Here is a 15352-nt window from a genome sequence, read left to right on the forward strand (position 1 = left end):
TGAGCTGCTGCTCACGCTCTGGGGGTGCAGCCCAGCGCACGGGGGGGTCTGTGCTCAAGCACACACTGAAGCTGGATCATGGGGAGCTGCTCCTCACCCAGTACCCCAAGTCCTTCTCCTCAGGGCTGCTCCATCCAGTCTCTCCCAGCCTGTGTTTATGCTGGGGGTTGCCCTGACCCTGGGGCAGGACCTTGCGCTTAGTCTTGTTGAACTTTATGAGTTCAACATGCTTAAAGTGTTTGTGAAAGTAATTTTTTGTAAGACAAAATAGCACCTTTTTTGAACTGGGGTGTAAAAAGGGATAGTAGAGGTCCATTTCCTTGTAGTTATCTTCTAAGCTAACTAAATTACATATATAAAATCAGGAACACTCTGCAGTGTTTGCTGAACAAAGTTGCGTTGTCTGGTTTTGTTGTTTCTATTTTTCCATGACAGTAGCATTTTAATCTGGTAGTGGCAGAAATGCCATTGGGCAGAACTGGGGTGCTGGGAATGCTGCATGTGCTTGTCACTAGACCAGTGCTATTGAGAGTAGGCAAAAAGAGTCAGGACAAGAGGCGTCCCAGTGCCACAGTGCAGCACCAGCATGGAGAAAAGCAACATGAGGCATAGAGCAGTGCTTGCTGAGGTGTGGTGGGGAGCAGGAGTGATCCTCTAGCGTGCAGCACACAGAAAACATGAGTTGTTCTGTGGTGAGTGAAAATAGGTTTTCTGGGAAAGGTTTTCTGATAAACCCTGTTTTCTGTTGTTGAGAGACACTGTAGAGGAGAGGCAAAGAAAAGCTGTGCTTGCACTGCAAGGGAATTTTCAAGTGTGTCACAGATTCAGCAGCTAAAGGCCAGAGAGTGCATTTCTATTGGAGTGCTGCTTGCTGAAATAGATAAGGGACCACAGCTCCTGGTCAATTGTGGCTGTGACTGGTGGGCAGTCCATGGCTGAAACCAACCTCATCTAGTGTTATGAGACAGGTTTGTGCCTGGAATGTGTTGTGCTTATTTCTCAAGGCATCTGGTTTTGAGTATTGCCAGAGCAATGGGAGCAGTTGGATTTCTTCTCTTCCCCTGGAATGATTTCTGTGCTGTAATTAATTTCTGCAATTAACTCCTCAAGCATTTGCTTCTCAGTGGTACCTGCTGTAGATGTTGGGTGGGAGGAGGAGCTCTTTGTTTCTTCCATCAAGGTGTAAGATCTGAGGGAGAAAATGGAGAATTCCACTATTTGATGATTAATCCAGCCACTGTCTACAATATCTCGCTTTGTTTCTCATCAGGGTTTCTCTACTAGGGCCTGACCCAAAGCTTGGTCCCTCATCCAAAGCCTGACCCAAGGCACACAGGGTTTTGCTGTATCCTAAATAGCCCTTGAAAGTAAATCAGGGCACAGCTGACCTCCTGCTTGCAGCTCTTTGGTACCTGTGAACTGATCCTGTGGGCTGGAACACTGAACGGCACATGTGCCACCTCAACCCATGCAGTTTTAGCTGTCAGAGGGAGCAAATATCAAGTGAATCAGCAACATCCTTATGTCCTTGCTTTGTTTAGATTCCTTGGACCCTTTCTGGCAGGCTTAAGCTTGTCTTTCCATTGAATCTGGGGTCTGGTCCAAGTTCCATTCCAGTCTCCCCAGCCTGCACCAGGGTCAATGCTTTCCCTTTGCTGTCGGTGTTGCACTGCAAATACAGTTTATTCCTGGTTTGATTCTCAGGCACAGGAGAGCAACAGTGGAGTTGGCAGCATGAGCAGTTCCTCGAAGAAGAAGCCCAAATACGTCAACCTGTACACCAAGGAGGGGCAGGACAAGCTGGCAGTGCTGCTGCCCGGGCGGTATGCCTGCGAGTGCCTGGGCCAGAAGCACAAACTCATCAACAACTGCCTGGATTGTGGGCGCATTGTCTGCGAGCAGGAGGGCTCTGGGCCCTGCTTGTTCTGTGGAGCTCTGGTTAGTAACAAGGAGGGGGTTATTTGCTGTGCTTGAGCTCAGTGTAGTTTGCAGGGCTTTGGAATGCAGTGGGGCTGAATTAGCCTCTAGGATCAAAGTTCCCCAGCCTCTAAAGCTATACAGAGAAGAACCTCTACAATGTCATTCTGGGGGAGGGAGAACTGCCATGGCTTTGAGTCACTTTATGTTCCTTTTATGATGTCCCCTATCAGAGAGTGGTTTCCCTCATACTTTATATCACTTTGGAGCTGCTGGGTTTATGACAGTCACCCATGGCTGTCCCAGGCATCACACCTGTGTCCAAAACACATGAAAGGCTTCAGCCTCATCCTAGGCACGGCCCCTGTAGCCTTGTAAGGGGAAGGAGATGCAGCCAGGGCTGGCATGCTGACTTCCCTCCCAAACTTGTGTAGTGAACATCATTTGGGATATCTGTTACACCCTGTGTTTGGTTGAAAGGGCACCTTTTGGAGAAAGGGGGCAAGGTAATGATAGTAGATTAGGTAAAATTAACTTCGGGAGAGAGGAAAGCATTGGTGGGATGAAGAAAGTGCTTTAAATCCAATTCTGTGCTATTTTTAATGATCTGTTTAATTGGAAGTGGCCAACTAAGAGGGAGGACCTCTGTATTTAGTGTTCTGTGTTTGGTCATCTGCTCGGGAGGTTCTGAGTGCATTTCTCATCCTTCAAGATCACTTAGCAGCATGCCCACCCACAGAACTGAGAAGGACCAAGCTGTACATTTCTCATGGATTGCTTTTAGGAAAGAATGAGCTACTGGGAGTCTCCCTGTGTGAATAACACTGAAGGGAGGGAGGTGTGGACTAGTCTAGTGCTTTAAGCAGCTTACCCATAGCTGTTGTCCCAGGCTCCAAAGCTGGTCAAGAATGTGTCATCCTTCTCAAGGCTTCATTTCCTTTTTCTTTCCTTAGGTGTGCACTAAAGAAGAGCAGGACATCCTTCAGCGGGACTCAAACAAGAGCCAGAAGTTGCTGAAGAAGCTTATGGCAGGTCAGTATCAATTTTATACGTGTAATATAATGAGTCCAATCAGCTGTACATCAGCAGGAGCCCTCCTCTGCCTCCCTGCACTACAATTGCCTCGATGTTGTGCAGAAATGAGAGTGCTTGTGTCCTGGTGTGGAAATTGTCTAGATCCATTCATCCAAATTATAAAGAATTGCTGGCAAAGTCTAAAGGTGATTCTTTCTTGGGAGCTGACACCTGAGTGTTTCTCTGGGATGTGAATTGCCAGGACAGCTGAGAACTTTATTTCCTACAGACTTTACTGAGCCACTTCCTCTCATTGCTGTGCAGTGTCTGTGGTGGGCATTAAAAAGGAAGGGAAGGTCTGGGAAGTTGGCTCCTTGTATCCTCTCTGCAAGAGCTCGGCAGCGTTTCTGGACTTGGAACAGAGGTGGTAACTGCGAGTGTCAAATGGCAGCATAAAATGTCCTCACGCGGAGGCCCCAGGGCTGCTCATTAGGCATTGCTGAATCAATCACATGAACTGGATCATTGTAGCAGTCCTTGAAAATGAGGATAAGTCTCATGTGGAATGTGTGCTGTGGAAGATGAAGTGCTGCTATCTGATTTGCTGGGTCTAGAGAGGTGGTGGTTAATATCTTCTAATGGTCCTTCTTGTCTTACACTTATCTGGGGAGCTAAAAATAGGGACAAAGCCAAGGAAAGTGAGAGGAAATGATACCCAGTCTCCCAGCGAAGACCTGTGCGTTATGGGGATGCTTGTCTGTGTTTAGCTGAAATATAGCCAAGGTCACAGTGTTCTTGGTTTAGAAAATACACTTTGCTGAAGAACTGGGGAAATATTTACTCTGGGTCTTGGTGTCAGCTTCCCTTTAGAGCTGCTGGGGTGGCAGGAGGTCCTGTAAGTTCTTGAGAGTAAGGGCTGATCGTAATTTGCTCTGTTTATGCCGATGTACTTCAGGATCTTCTTTTCTTACCCATTTTATTGCTCTTCCCCTCTGCCCCTGCCAGGCCTTGCTTTGTGCCTTGTCTCTGTAGGTGAAAGCTGAAATGTGATTAGCTGTTTGTCTTGGATCAGCACAACAGGGGAACACAGGCTTTTTTGTTTCGCTGAAAGAAAGGTGTTAGCCTGCAGGATGTCCTCTGTGAAATGGTTTGCTCCATTGTGGCTTTGATGCAAACCTTTTATGGTCTTTGTTCTCTTTTGTTTGGTTGTCAGGGTTTGGCCCCTTGCCAGGAATGGTAAGAAAGAGGAGATGGTTGCTGGGAATGGATTTCTCCCTCACTAACAATAGCTGGTCTGAAAACCTGCTGAGGTGCTCTGGGGGAGGATTGCGTTTGCAGAGGCACACACAGCAGCAGACAGAGGCTTGATCTGTGCTAACTGGCCATTTGTCAGTGATCTGTCCTCACCAAGAGTCTCTCTGTGGAGGTGACAACACTTAGGAGAGAATTTGGCTTTTAGGAGAGAACTCAGGGTCTGTGGTTGTAGATGGGCAGAATTTAGATAGGCCAAATTGTTAGGCAAGGGTGAAGGAGAATCAAAGACCAGGACTTTCTCTCTAAACACTACCTGGCCATTATCACTGTAGTGTTTAAATGCTTCTTCCTCTTTGGAGAAAGGACTCTGAGAGAGGTTAGAGGGAAAATTGAGACTTGAACCTGGTTTGCAAAGGTGCTGATCATGGGGCAAAGTCCTTCAAATGGTGTTTGTTTTAGGAAGCATTACCTCAGCCAGGCCTGCCAAGACTGGGCTTTAAACAACTGGCTGTTGAGCTGTGATTTGTTCTCTATCTTAGGTGCTGAAAATTCGGGGAATTTGAGTGCCATAAGCAAAGACTTACTGCCTCGCCAAGAGGCCAGACTCAAAGCAGGCCTGGAGATGGCTGTGAAACACAAAGACAAGTTGTTGGAGTTTGACAGGACAAGGTAAGATATCAGCTGTGGTGAGATAGCACAAATGCACTGCAGGCTAAGCTGTCTTCGACAGAAACATCAGAGTTCCTTCTAAAACCTGGGCTGTAGCTAAAGACACCCTAATGCTGGAGTTTGATGGCACAAGAGTAAACCCCGCAAATAGGTCCTGTTTGGAATTCATAAAATCATCATAGAATCCCAGGCTGATTTGGGTTGGAAGGGACCTTAAAGCTCATCCAGTTCCAACCCCCTGCATGGGCAGGGACACCTTCCACTAGAGCAGCTTGCTCCAAGCCCCTGTGTCCAACCTGGCTTGAACACTGCCAGGGATGGGGCAGCCACAGCTTCTCTGGGCACCCTGTGCCAGCGCCTCAGCACCCTCACAGGGAAGAGCTTCTGCCTAAGAGCTCATCTCAGTCTCCCCTCTGGCAGGTTAAAGCCATTCCCCTTGGCCTGTCCCTACAGGCCCTTGTCCAAAGCCTCTCTCCAGGTTTCCTGCAGCCCCTTTAGGCACTGGAGCTGCTTTCGGGTCTCCCCTTCAGGAGCCTTCTCTTCTCCAGGCTGAATTCCTGGCTTTATGTCCCTGACAGCTCAGGTCTCGCTCTCTCAAGAACAGAGAAGATCTGGCAGGAGGGCAGGTTTGGGGCAGTCAGTGCTGTGTCACTGTCCCACCATGCCCATCTGCTGCTGCTTTGGTTGTTTCTCACCAGTGTGCGCCGCACCCAGGTCATCGATGATGAATCGGATTACTTTGCCACTGACTCCAACCAGTGGCTCTCCAAGCAGGAGAGGGAAGCTCTCCAGAAGAGGGAGCAGGAGCTGCGGGAGCTGCGGCACGCCTCTCGGCTTGCCAGGAAAATCACCATCGACTTCGCTGGCAGGCAGATCCTGGAGGAGGACAACAGCATGGCAGAGTACCACAGCGTGTGAGTGAGAGGTGGCAGCACCACGGTGTGCCTGAGAGCAAGGAGGTGACAGCTGGAGGTGACGGGGTCTGGCTAAATCTGGAGAGCAAGCGTAAGGAAAGCTGAGCAAGCTGATCCCTTGAAGGGTGCCTCTGGTGTGAGGGTGTAGGTTTAGGTTCTTTTCTTCCTTGAGGGTCTTTCTGGCTTGCAGCATATCATCTCTTTCAGTACAGTTCTGCTGAGCCCCTCTGCTAAGCTCCCGTGTGAGAGGCTTGCACAGGGTTTCGGTAGCTGGTGTGTCTGTTAAAGATGAAGCTGCCCTGGAAAGAGATGTTGCAGAAGGCTAATCCCGACAGAACCAATTTACCTCAAATTCAAAGCAAGCTGAGCTTCTCTGGTAGAGAAGAGTGACTGTTCAAACTGGGAATCAGACTGAGTGAGGAGATTGTATAGTTAGGGGAGATGCTGTGGCTCAGACATGTTCGCGTGGGGAGAAAGGAGACGTTGCCGGGGGGAGTTTTCATGTCTCTTTTTGTGCTTGCAGGTTGGATGAAACCATTGAAGCCATGAATCGTGGCACACTGAGCGAGCCAGCCAGGAGCCCAGAAGCAAAGACAACCTTGGGTCCTGGTGTTTTAGTGAATCCCCGTCTTCTTCAGCCTGCTCCTTTGGTCAGTGTGGGTTGAATGATTTATTCTGGAGTAGCAACTAATTCTGGGAGAGTTGAGCATAAGAACTGTGAATTCTGGCACGGCTGTAGTACCTCTGTCCTCCCCAGTGTCTGAGATCCCTGTTAGCCATCTGAGCTGGGGACAAAGAACATTTGCCAGTGCCCTGCTCTGTTTCCTGCTCTTGGTTTATCCAAGTTTTAATCTCCTGCCTCCTTTTCAGGAATGTGTTTTAACCTCAGTGTAAGGCTGTGTGACTTTTTCAGCATTATTTATATATCTCAGGCTCTCTGAGCCTTCCAAGTGCCTAAAGGGGACCTACAAATAAATCTGCAGAGGGGCTTTTTACAAGGGCAGGTAGGGATAGGACGAGGGGGAATGGCCTTAAAATGACAGAGGGGAGATTTGGATTAGATGGTAGGAAGAAGTTTATTCTTTAAATCCATTGTGCAGCTGTGATGCATAGAAAGGAGAAGCCTCATGGAGCAGAGCATGACCTTGCTTTTTCTACTGCCAAGCATGGCATGGAAACAGAGTGGGTTTGCAGGGAAGTAAGTAAAAGTGATCCCAGTAAGAGTAATACCTCTGTCCTTAAATGATGGAAAACTTCAAATAGGATTTACACTTGATATTTGCTGTTCCTAGAGCGGTGCTAACATCTTTCTTGTTTCTTTTGAACACTGAAGTGGGTGGACCAAACTGGTTTGCTCCCACACAGGAAACCCATCCATTCCATGGACACCGAAAATGAGCCTGACTCCGAGAGAAACAGGTTGCGGATTCAGGATCGAGAGTTGCAGGAGATCTCAGATGATGGCTGGTGCCTCAGCATGCACCAGCCTTGGGCTTCCTTGCTTGTAAGAGGAATTAAAAGGTAAAGGAGTGGCCTGAGCTGTGATATGTCCTGGTCAGCTCTTGCTTTGTAGGTGAGATGACAAGTTGTGTTCCTCAGGGGATAGCTTCTGATGCCTACCGAGAGCTCCCGTTTGGAAGCTGTGCTTCCTCCTCCAGTGTACTCCTGGTTTGGGAAGCTGGTGATGCTGTTTTTCAGGAGAGTAGCTAGCCTGGAGGGTACAAGTTTTCTCACAGTGGGTAAATTAGAGGCTGGGATTTCTGCACTGCTGTTGGGATGTATCTTTGTGGACTTGGACAGGCAGAGAGGCTGAAGATGTGACATGTTCTGCTGGTCTTTTTGAGCGTTGTAAAGAAGCGAACAGTGGCACTAGGCTTTGTTTGAAAAACACAACCACATGGACACCCCTTGCCACTACTTCCCCCTCCAGAATCAGGTTACAAAGTGAAGCTCCTTCCTCCCAGCATCCCTGGCACGTTAATTCACCTTTCCTACTATTCGTATGAAACAAAGAATCTTTTCTAGCCTTTTTTTTTTTTCCCCTTCACAGAATTTTTCATTCTAGGGAGCAAAGCTTTTTCACTTCCCAAGCTAAAGACACTGTAAATCTTCCTGTACCTGTCTTTGCATCCCGGTGGTATATGGATGCTGTTGGCTGCCCCAGTACAGCTGCAGGGCCTGGTGCCTGTTCTGGGAGCCCAGGAGCTGCAGCTAACAACTGCTTTGTACGTGTTCTTACCATGCAGAATTGTTTGAGCTTGTCAGGGTATTGCATGAGCAGATTGCCCCATGGATGTATCTGGAATACTGCTGTGCTTGCAGGGGATTGATGTCCTTTGCTGTTGCTCTGAAGCCATAAGGACATGCTCTGCTTGTGGCATTATTTGTTGCCCATCTCAGCTTTTCGCTGACACGTTGCTTTGTGTTGAAATAGTCAGGGCAAAGCTTAGCAGCAGGGATTGCATTAGTGAAACAGCTGATTGAAAAACCTGTCCATGTGGGTGATTTCTGCTGAAATTTAAGTCCTAAATTCTGCTTTGTCCTCTAGGGTGGAGGGCAGGACCTGGTACACCTCTCATAGGGGGCGGTTGTGGATTGCAGCTACTGCTAAAAGACCTTCCCCTCAGGAAATCTCTGAACTGGAGACCACCTACAGGATGCTGCTCCAGAAAGGTGAACTTTTCTCCTTGGATCTTTGTATTATTGGTACATTGAGCCACGTAATGAGCAGTGTCAGAAAGGCCTCTGCTGAGCAGTTATTGCTGCTTTGCTTTTTAACCTTCTGTTCTTGAAATTCTCTTCATCCTTTCTGCATGTCATCAGCCACATGGGTCTGGTGGCAGCATTTAACTTCGTCCTGCTGCTGATCACATACTCAAACCACGAGCACTATTGAATGGCACCTGACTTCTGCAGCAGCAGCAGACTTCGTTTTATTCTTGGCTCAAGCAAGAAGCAGTCAAGCACGTGCTTGGTGCGTGTGCAGTGGCTTGTGCTTCAGTCTGTTTGCAGTGATGTTAAAGGCTTTTCATGGATTCTGACCTTGTGGAAATCAGGATTGGAAAGCTGCAGGTCCTCAGGAAGATGTTCTCTCATGTGGGCAGGAGGGTGCTGGTGGCTGCACTCTGTGTCTGTTTGTGCAGTATTTCTGTGCGTCACCCAGTTTAAATGTCATGCAGCAGGATTGCCTGCCCCCTCATCAGAGCGAGGAGCTCTTCCCACACTCTGTGTTCCTCCGTCAGAAGCTAAGCAGGGAAAGGTGTTTATATAATGAAATCTCCCGAACTTAGTCCTGTCATGGTGAAGATCCTGAGCTGGATAAGGAATGATGGGGTGCTAAAATGGCTGTATGTCTCCTTGTGCCTCAAAAAGTAGAAATGTGTGGAGGAGAGGGAAGGGCGCCTGGGGTTAGCAGACCCCAGCTATGTGTGTGGTGATGTGGAATCCCTGAAGAGATGTTTCTATTGCTGCAGATGTGGAATTTCCAGGCGATTATCCCTCCGGATGCCTCCTGGGCTGTGTGGACGTGACTGATTGCTTATCGCAAGAGCAATTTAGTGAGCAGGTGAGTACAGCAAACAAACCTTTGCAAGCTTGAATTAGCCAGCAGCTTTAAACAGTGTAACTCACCTCCATGAGATGCTCTTCAAAAGGCAGTGAATGGAGATTTTAGACTTGTGTTGAGAGAAGACACAACCACTGTGGTCTTGTATGCCTGCAAAGAAAACGTACTGAGAAAATGCATTTCAGCAGTGGTGGCAGCATGCAGTGGGTTAATACAGCCTAAATCCATCATCAGCCTCTCTGGTGGTGAGATAGTTTGGTTGAAACTAGTTCCTCACATACTCTGAAACCCTTTTCAGTAAGGACTTGTGCCTGTTTAATTGAACCAATGCTGCAAGGGATTGGGGCAGCCGTTACTCCCCTTGCTGCACAGATGGATGCTCACCAGATGCTGTGGTGGTGCTTGACTGAGGAAGACAAGGCCCTGCAAAGCATTAATGTTGTATTTCTTGTTTTCGTCCCCTTTGGCAAACTCAAGAGCTTACCTGTTACCTGGATGTGGCTTCCAAAGCAGGATCAAGTACCCTGGTATGAGGGAGGGTGCCTGGCCCACCTAGATCTGTAGCTGCTGGAGCTGCCCAGTGCTTCTTCCTGGAGCTGGAGGTCACAGTGGCCTCACTGGTGAGAGCTGTGTTCTGGTCAGAGCAGAGTCACCAGGAGTAGGAGCTGTGGGAGGAGGTGAGCACCCTCCCACCGGGGAGGATGAACAGGAGAGCAGCAGGGGCTTCATGGAGGCCCTGCAGAGGAGACATCAGAGCCCCTAGATACAGGGAGGGAGGGAGGGACAGCTGCAGATTACTGAGGAGATCAGGACTCCTCAAGGGACATTTAAGTGGCCTCTTTCTGAATGAGGCAGGAGGTTTGGTGACCGGGGACAGGTGTTGAGGCCTTCTTCACCTTAGGCTTCAATAGCAAGGTCTTCCAGAGATCTCATGCCTGGAGGCAGAGTTCAAGGAGGAGAGGGACTACCTGTAGCGAAGGGAGGTAGAATTGGGAGTCTTCTGAGAAATCTCAACCAATGGAAGCCCGTAAGTGCTGATGGTGTGCATCCAGATATACTGAGAGTGTGGCAGTGTGTTTGTGAGGCCACTCTTACCTTGGAAGGGTTGCAGAGATCAGGAAAGGACCCTGGTAACTGTAGAAAGGTGGCTATTACATCCATCTTTGAAAAGGGGAGGAAGGATGATCCTGGACACTTCAGGCCAGGAAATTCATAGAGCAGCTCTTTTTGGAGGCCAATTTTGGCACACAGAGGAGGGCATTGGGAGTAGCTGGTGTGGATTTACCTGGGAGTAACACCAAGCACAACATAGCTGTTCTTGGTGCTGTTTCCTACCTCTCCACCTCGCTGCCCCTCTACAGACAGGTTTGGTGTGATAGGAATGACCAGACCATGCAGGGCTTGAGAGTGAACTGAGACCATCTTGTGAGGAATCCCCCAGGCTGATGGGCATCTTCTTGCCAAGAAGGGTTGGAGAGGCACCAGCACCTGGGGCTCCTTCTCATGAAGTGCTCTCCTGGCTTTCCCAAGCCCTGTGAGGGGTAGCAGGGGTAGATGTGTGGAAACTAGAGATGAAAAGAGTGTTTCTGACAAGGTGGTGTCTGTTCTGTCTAGGGTGGAAGGGGGAGAGGTTGGAGTATGAGCAGCAGAGGGAGCTTTGGGACTGGAGTACAATGAAATCTAGTGGAGTATTTGGCCTTGTATGGAGCAGGCCTTTAGAGAAAGGAGAGGACCCTAGGGGTTTTCTTCTGTAGCATCCACTCATTTGCCATTTGGTCTTCAATGGAGATTCTCCTCCTTCTGCTGTCTGTAACAGTGGTGGAAAAGTACACCTTGGTCTCTCTTTTCTGTCTGTAACAATTCCTCCTCTTTGTGGATACATTCTCCAGGCACTGATAAAATGGCTGTGACAGCTTCTTCCAATCTGGAAATTGCGCTGTAGGCGACCAGCTTTTGATCCTCCCATGGAGGACCCTCTCAAGGAGCTGTGTTCTCTGCAAATGCCTCCCAGTCTGCTGGCACTGCCTGGCCACAGAGGCACGGGAGGAAGAGCAATGTCTTCCAGGAGCACTATTACTACACCTGTTGGCGAGAGATTTACTTCTTCTGAGTATCATGGCAATTCCTGTTTTATATTTCACTGGCTTTTTGCTTCTCCCATATTGCAAACTATTTGTAATTCCTCGTTTTCTGCCTTTTTACAGTGGTTTTGTCCATTTTCCCCCAAGGATTGCTTTATGTAGTGTTCGTTTCCCTATCTGGTAAGATTGAACTCTGAGAACTGAGCCTCTTTCTGAAGTTGGTTTATGAGGAAATGGGTGTTTTTATGGACTATCATCAGCAGCAAGTGCATCTGAATGAAGCTGAGATTCATTTAACTGCAGTGTTAGCAAGGTGAAAAAGCATTGCAGTGCCAGCTCAGAAATGTGAGTTGGATTGCACTGGGAGTAGGAAATCCCAGTTGCTCACACTGGTGATTCAGCCCAGGTTCATCAGCAACCAGCACCAAAACCACTTGTCAGCAGTGTAATCCAGTGTTTCTTGGGGTACAAGGACAACTCCTAGCTCAGGGAAAGTGGGAGAGGAAGATGACATGGTTTTGCATACAAATACCGCTCTCTTTAGTCACTGTGCTTTGCCTCACACTTCTCTTCACAAGCTCGTATCTGAAACTTGTTCCAGAAGAAATCCTTCCGCAAGTGCAGGACAAGCCTGCACGTCTGCAGATTATTCCTGCCACCCGCAGATGAAACACTTCCCTGTCTTGCTCACTGTCCTGTGGTGGTGCAGCTGCCGTAGAAGTCTGTTGTGACTTGTGGCCATTTGTTTCCATAGGCAAGGGAGACTCTTCCTGCTTTGTCCCTCCCATGACTTCTCTGTTATTTCAGTCCTTACGATGCTGTCACCCGCTCCCTGCTCAGCATTATCTGCAGATCTCATTTCCGTGCTGTTTGCATCCTCTCTCAGGTTGCTAATGAAGATGTTAGTGGCACCCTGCTGGTATTTTTCTATCATTATCCTCATTTACTCTATCTTTTTGTTTAACACTTGTGCTCAAAGAAGCAAACTGAAGCAACGGTGCTCCGTTTTGCCAGATGCAGCAGGCTCAGGCTGAGTCCCTACCGACAGCTTGTGTTGTTACCAGGGACTCGTTATTTATCCCTGGTATTACTGGACATGTAAGCTTGGCCCTGCGTAACCCTTTGGGAGGGATCTTGCAGCTCTGCCCCATGTGCAGTGCTTGAAGACCGGCAGACATTGTTGAAGTGCTTTGCAAATCTTCAGGGCCGTGTGAGAAGTGATGACAGAACAGAATCATGTATGTGGTAGCTGGCAGCGATCAGAGGAAGAGCAGAGAAGAGATGTCCTTGTCATTAAAGTCAGCGTCACAACAGATGCCATTGCCCTAATCCCAGTTGTGCTACTTATTGCATGAGCTAGTTAAATCTGTTCCTCTGGGGCTCTTTCCTACATGGAAAATAAAGCCCGTCAGAGGTTATTTACACCTAATTTTACTGCTAAAAGCTGTGATCTTCGGATTGAAGCTGCTTTAGGAGCAGAAGACACTGTCAGGTAGGAAAGTCCACCCCAGGTATCAAGTGTCACCTGCTTTGCTTGCAGGGGACTGAAGCAAAAGCCACTTTCTGACGGCAGCCCCGCTGCCGCAGGCGGGGGTTGGCTGGTGCCAGGAGATCCCTCCATGTGGCTCTTAAATCTCAGTATTTCCAGTTGAGCTTTGTACATCTTGCACCTCCTCAGAGCGCCTTCTGGGCTCACTTCCTTCTCTTCATGGCAGCCACCCAAAAAGCGGTGCTGGAGACCAGAATGATCCCTTTGTTTTGCTTCTCGGTGCTAAAGGTGACCTGGAATCTTTGGGTTTATTTCCCCCCCGCTGAGATCTGAGCACTGACGAAGGCTTTTCCTTGCTCCGGGCCTGACATCACCAACACCTCGAGCCGAGCAAGGAGCTGCCTTTCTTTTCCTGCATGAGGTGTTGGTGACTTCAGCAGCGCTCGCTGGGGAAACACGGGATGGTGCAAGCAGGGCTTGGCAGGAGGCTAAACCAAGCAGGGAAGTATTTACATTTATGCCCTTTTAATGTGCTCTGAAGTCCATGTTCGTTTTGCTGATGACTTTGATCTGAGAGACTATTACTTTAACTGGAAAAAGAACATTTCCGCTGCTGCTATTTTGGTAGCTGATAGGTGTGTTTGGACTTATTTTGAACGCGAGCACACACACATGCCAATATGTAGTTGTAGCCATTATCTGGGGCTGAAATATTGGGTAATTGTGTTTTACAGGAGTAAGGTGTTTAGTTTTCATTTCTAGGTGCTCGCTTAGTGTCCTAAATCTGCACAAGGGAACACATCTAAGCTATTTTTGTGCCATGAGATTGCAACTATCATTTAAACAGCTATCATCTTTCCCTCTCAGGAAATTTGTGTTTCATCTCTTGCCCTCCTCTTCCCTCCCCAGTGAAAAAAACAGTAAGATAAAAAGAGACTCAGGTGCCAGGCATGGAGAACTCGTTTCGAATTCTCAAGCAGGAGTGAAGCAGGGTAGAATTTTTCTATGTTTAGACTCCAGAAGGTGCCTGTTTAGATTCTCTCCAAATAAAGGAACAATAGCCCACTGGTCATATTTTCCTAAGGAAGAAGTTAATGAGAGGGAGAAACACAAACATGTAGATTGACGTGGACTTCGAAGAACAGTATAAATACATAGACACTTTTTATGAGGACCTTCTCCCTGAAGTAAATGTTTCCTAGTATAGGCTGTGAGTGAGACAAACGTGTTTGTGTGCTGCTGTGGCTGCCCTAGCACCTTCCTTGCCCTCCCCCAATGGGATATTTGCCTTTTCATTCCTAAGGCTTAGTTATTGCACCTCAACTGAGGATTTTAAAGGCTAGATCAGATATACTTCCTTCTGCAGCAGTCTAGGTGGTTGTTAATGATTGAAATCAATGAAAGGCCTTTGAACTTTACAGGTCCCTGAATTCTCCTAAGTTGAATTTGTCTTTTGCCTGTAGCCCGATGCCAGATCAAGCAGTATTAGGCCTTAGCCTGGCTTGCAGGGTGATGCATCCCTTTATTTGGTTTCTCACAAAGCCCTTGGTTCATGGTTCTAGGAGCAGAGCAAAGCAGGCAGGCAGCTGGTTTGGATTATAGGCAGTAAGAGCTGGGGGAGTTTTTCCTGATGTGAAGTGCTTTGGTTTTCATCAGAGGCTCTGCTAAGGCTCCAGCTGCCTTGCATAAGCCAGCAGGTTTACTGAGGCCACTGCACAGTCTGTTAAGATGAAGGAGAGATTGTCACTTGATGATGATTAATTTAGGAATGCATTAACATGCCAAAGAAATCGAATGATAGAGGGTAGCTTGCCCTCTCCTCTGGTTTCCTAGACCCTAGGGAAAAAGCGAAGCCAAGGCTGAAGTATATGACTTAATTACTGCTGACTGTGGACTTAGCCTCTGTTACCATTTCAGCAAACTAGGCAGTGATCTGCGAGGTTTTCCCCCTTCCCTCAGATGTGGTCACTGATACGTGCCGCCTTCCTGGTGCTTGGTTTTTATTTAATCCTGAAATCAAGGCTTAGATAAGACCAACCTCGAGCCTGGCTGCCGCTCAGGTGCCCCAGACCTTCACTGTCTGGTTGTAGCTCCAACAAGTTGAGCTGTAACCACCCCTGAGGTGGTGACCCCAATGAGAGGGGAGCTGGCAGCAACAAAATATAACCAACTGTGGTAAACACGCAATGCCCAAGGACCACACTTGCTTAAGCTGTCGCTGTCACGTCATTGATTTCATAACCCCAAACAGACCGGTTGTGGGGATGCGTGTCCTGGCTCTGCCGTGTGTTGGGCTGTGAGAAATCCCATCCTGCTGGTGAGATCGAATCAGTAGCTGGAAGCAGCATTGCTCCTCCCTGGGGAGCAGCAGTGAGGGCCAGCACAGGGTGAAGTGAATCAGGGCAGGGATGCAGGTGCTTTGTCTGTGCTGGGTTTGTCCAGGATTCAG

General features: G+C 48.3%; 2 protein-coding genes across 4 annotated transcripts in view; both read left to right on the top strand.

Annotated features, from left to right (window-relative positions):
• The window catches only part of SORD (sorbitol dehydrogenase), a 341031-nt gene that overhangs the window by 124167 nt on the left and 201512 nt on the right, over nucleotides 1-15352 (top strand). The gene's annotated exons all lie outside the window — the stretch shown is intronic.
• The window catches only part of TRIP4 (thyroid hormone receptor interactor 4), a 30458-nt gene that overhangs the window by 2010 nt on the left and 13096 nt on the right, over nucleotides 1-15352 (top strand). For all 3 annotated transcript variants that reach the window (XM_061447399.1, XM_061447400.1, XM_061447401.1), the window contains 8 exons: nucleotides 1705-1938; nucleotides 2871-2949; nucleotides 4725-4854; nucleotides 5553-5768; nucleotides 6292-6418; nucleotides 7102-7289; nucleotides 8317-8441; nucleotides 9242-9333. In XM_061447399.1, coding sequence (XP_061303383.1) covers nucleotides 1705-1938; nucleotides 2871-2949; nucleotides 4725-4854; nucleotides 5553-5768; nucleotides 6292-6418; nucleotides 7102-7289; nucleotides 8317-8441; nucleotides 9242-9333 — 1191 coding nt within the window. The remainder of the gene's footprint in view (nucleotides 1-1704; nucleotides 1939-2870; nucleotides 2950-4724; nucleotides 4855-5552; nucleotides 5769-6291; nucleotides 6419-7101; nucleotides 7290-8316; nucleotides 8442-9241; nucleotides 9334-15352) is intronic.

The sequence above is a fragment of the Pezoporus flaviventris genome, unplaced genomic scaffold (assembly GCF_033815535.1).
Source record: "Pezoporus flaviventris isolate CSIRO_AGI_PZ_B2104156 unplaced genomic scaffold, CSIRO_AGI_Pfla_v1 ptg000006l, whole genome shotgun sequence".
NCBI classification, from domain to species: domain Eukaryota; kingdom Metazoa; phylum Chordata; class Aves; order Psittaciformes; family Psittacidae; genus Pezoporus; species Pezoporus flaviventris.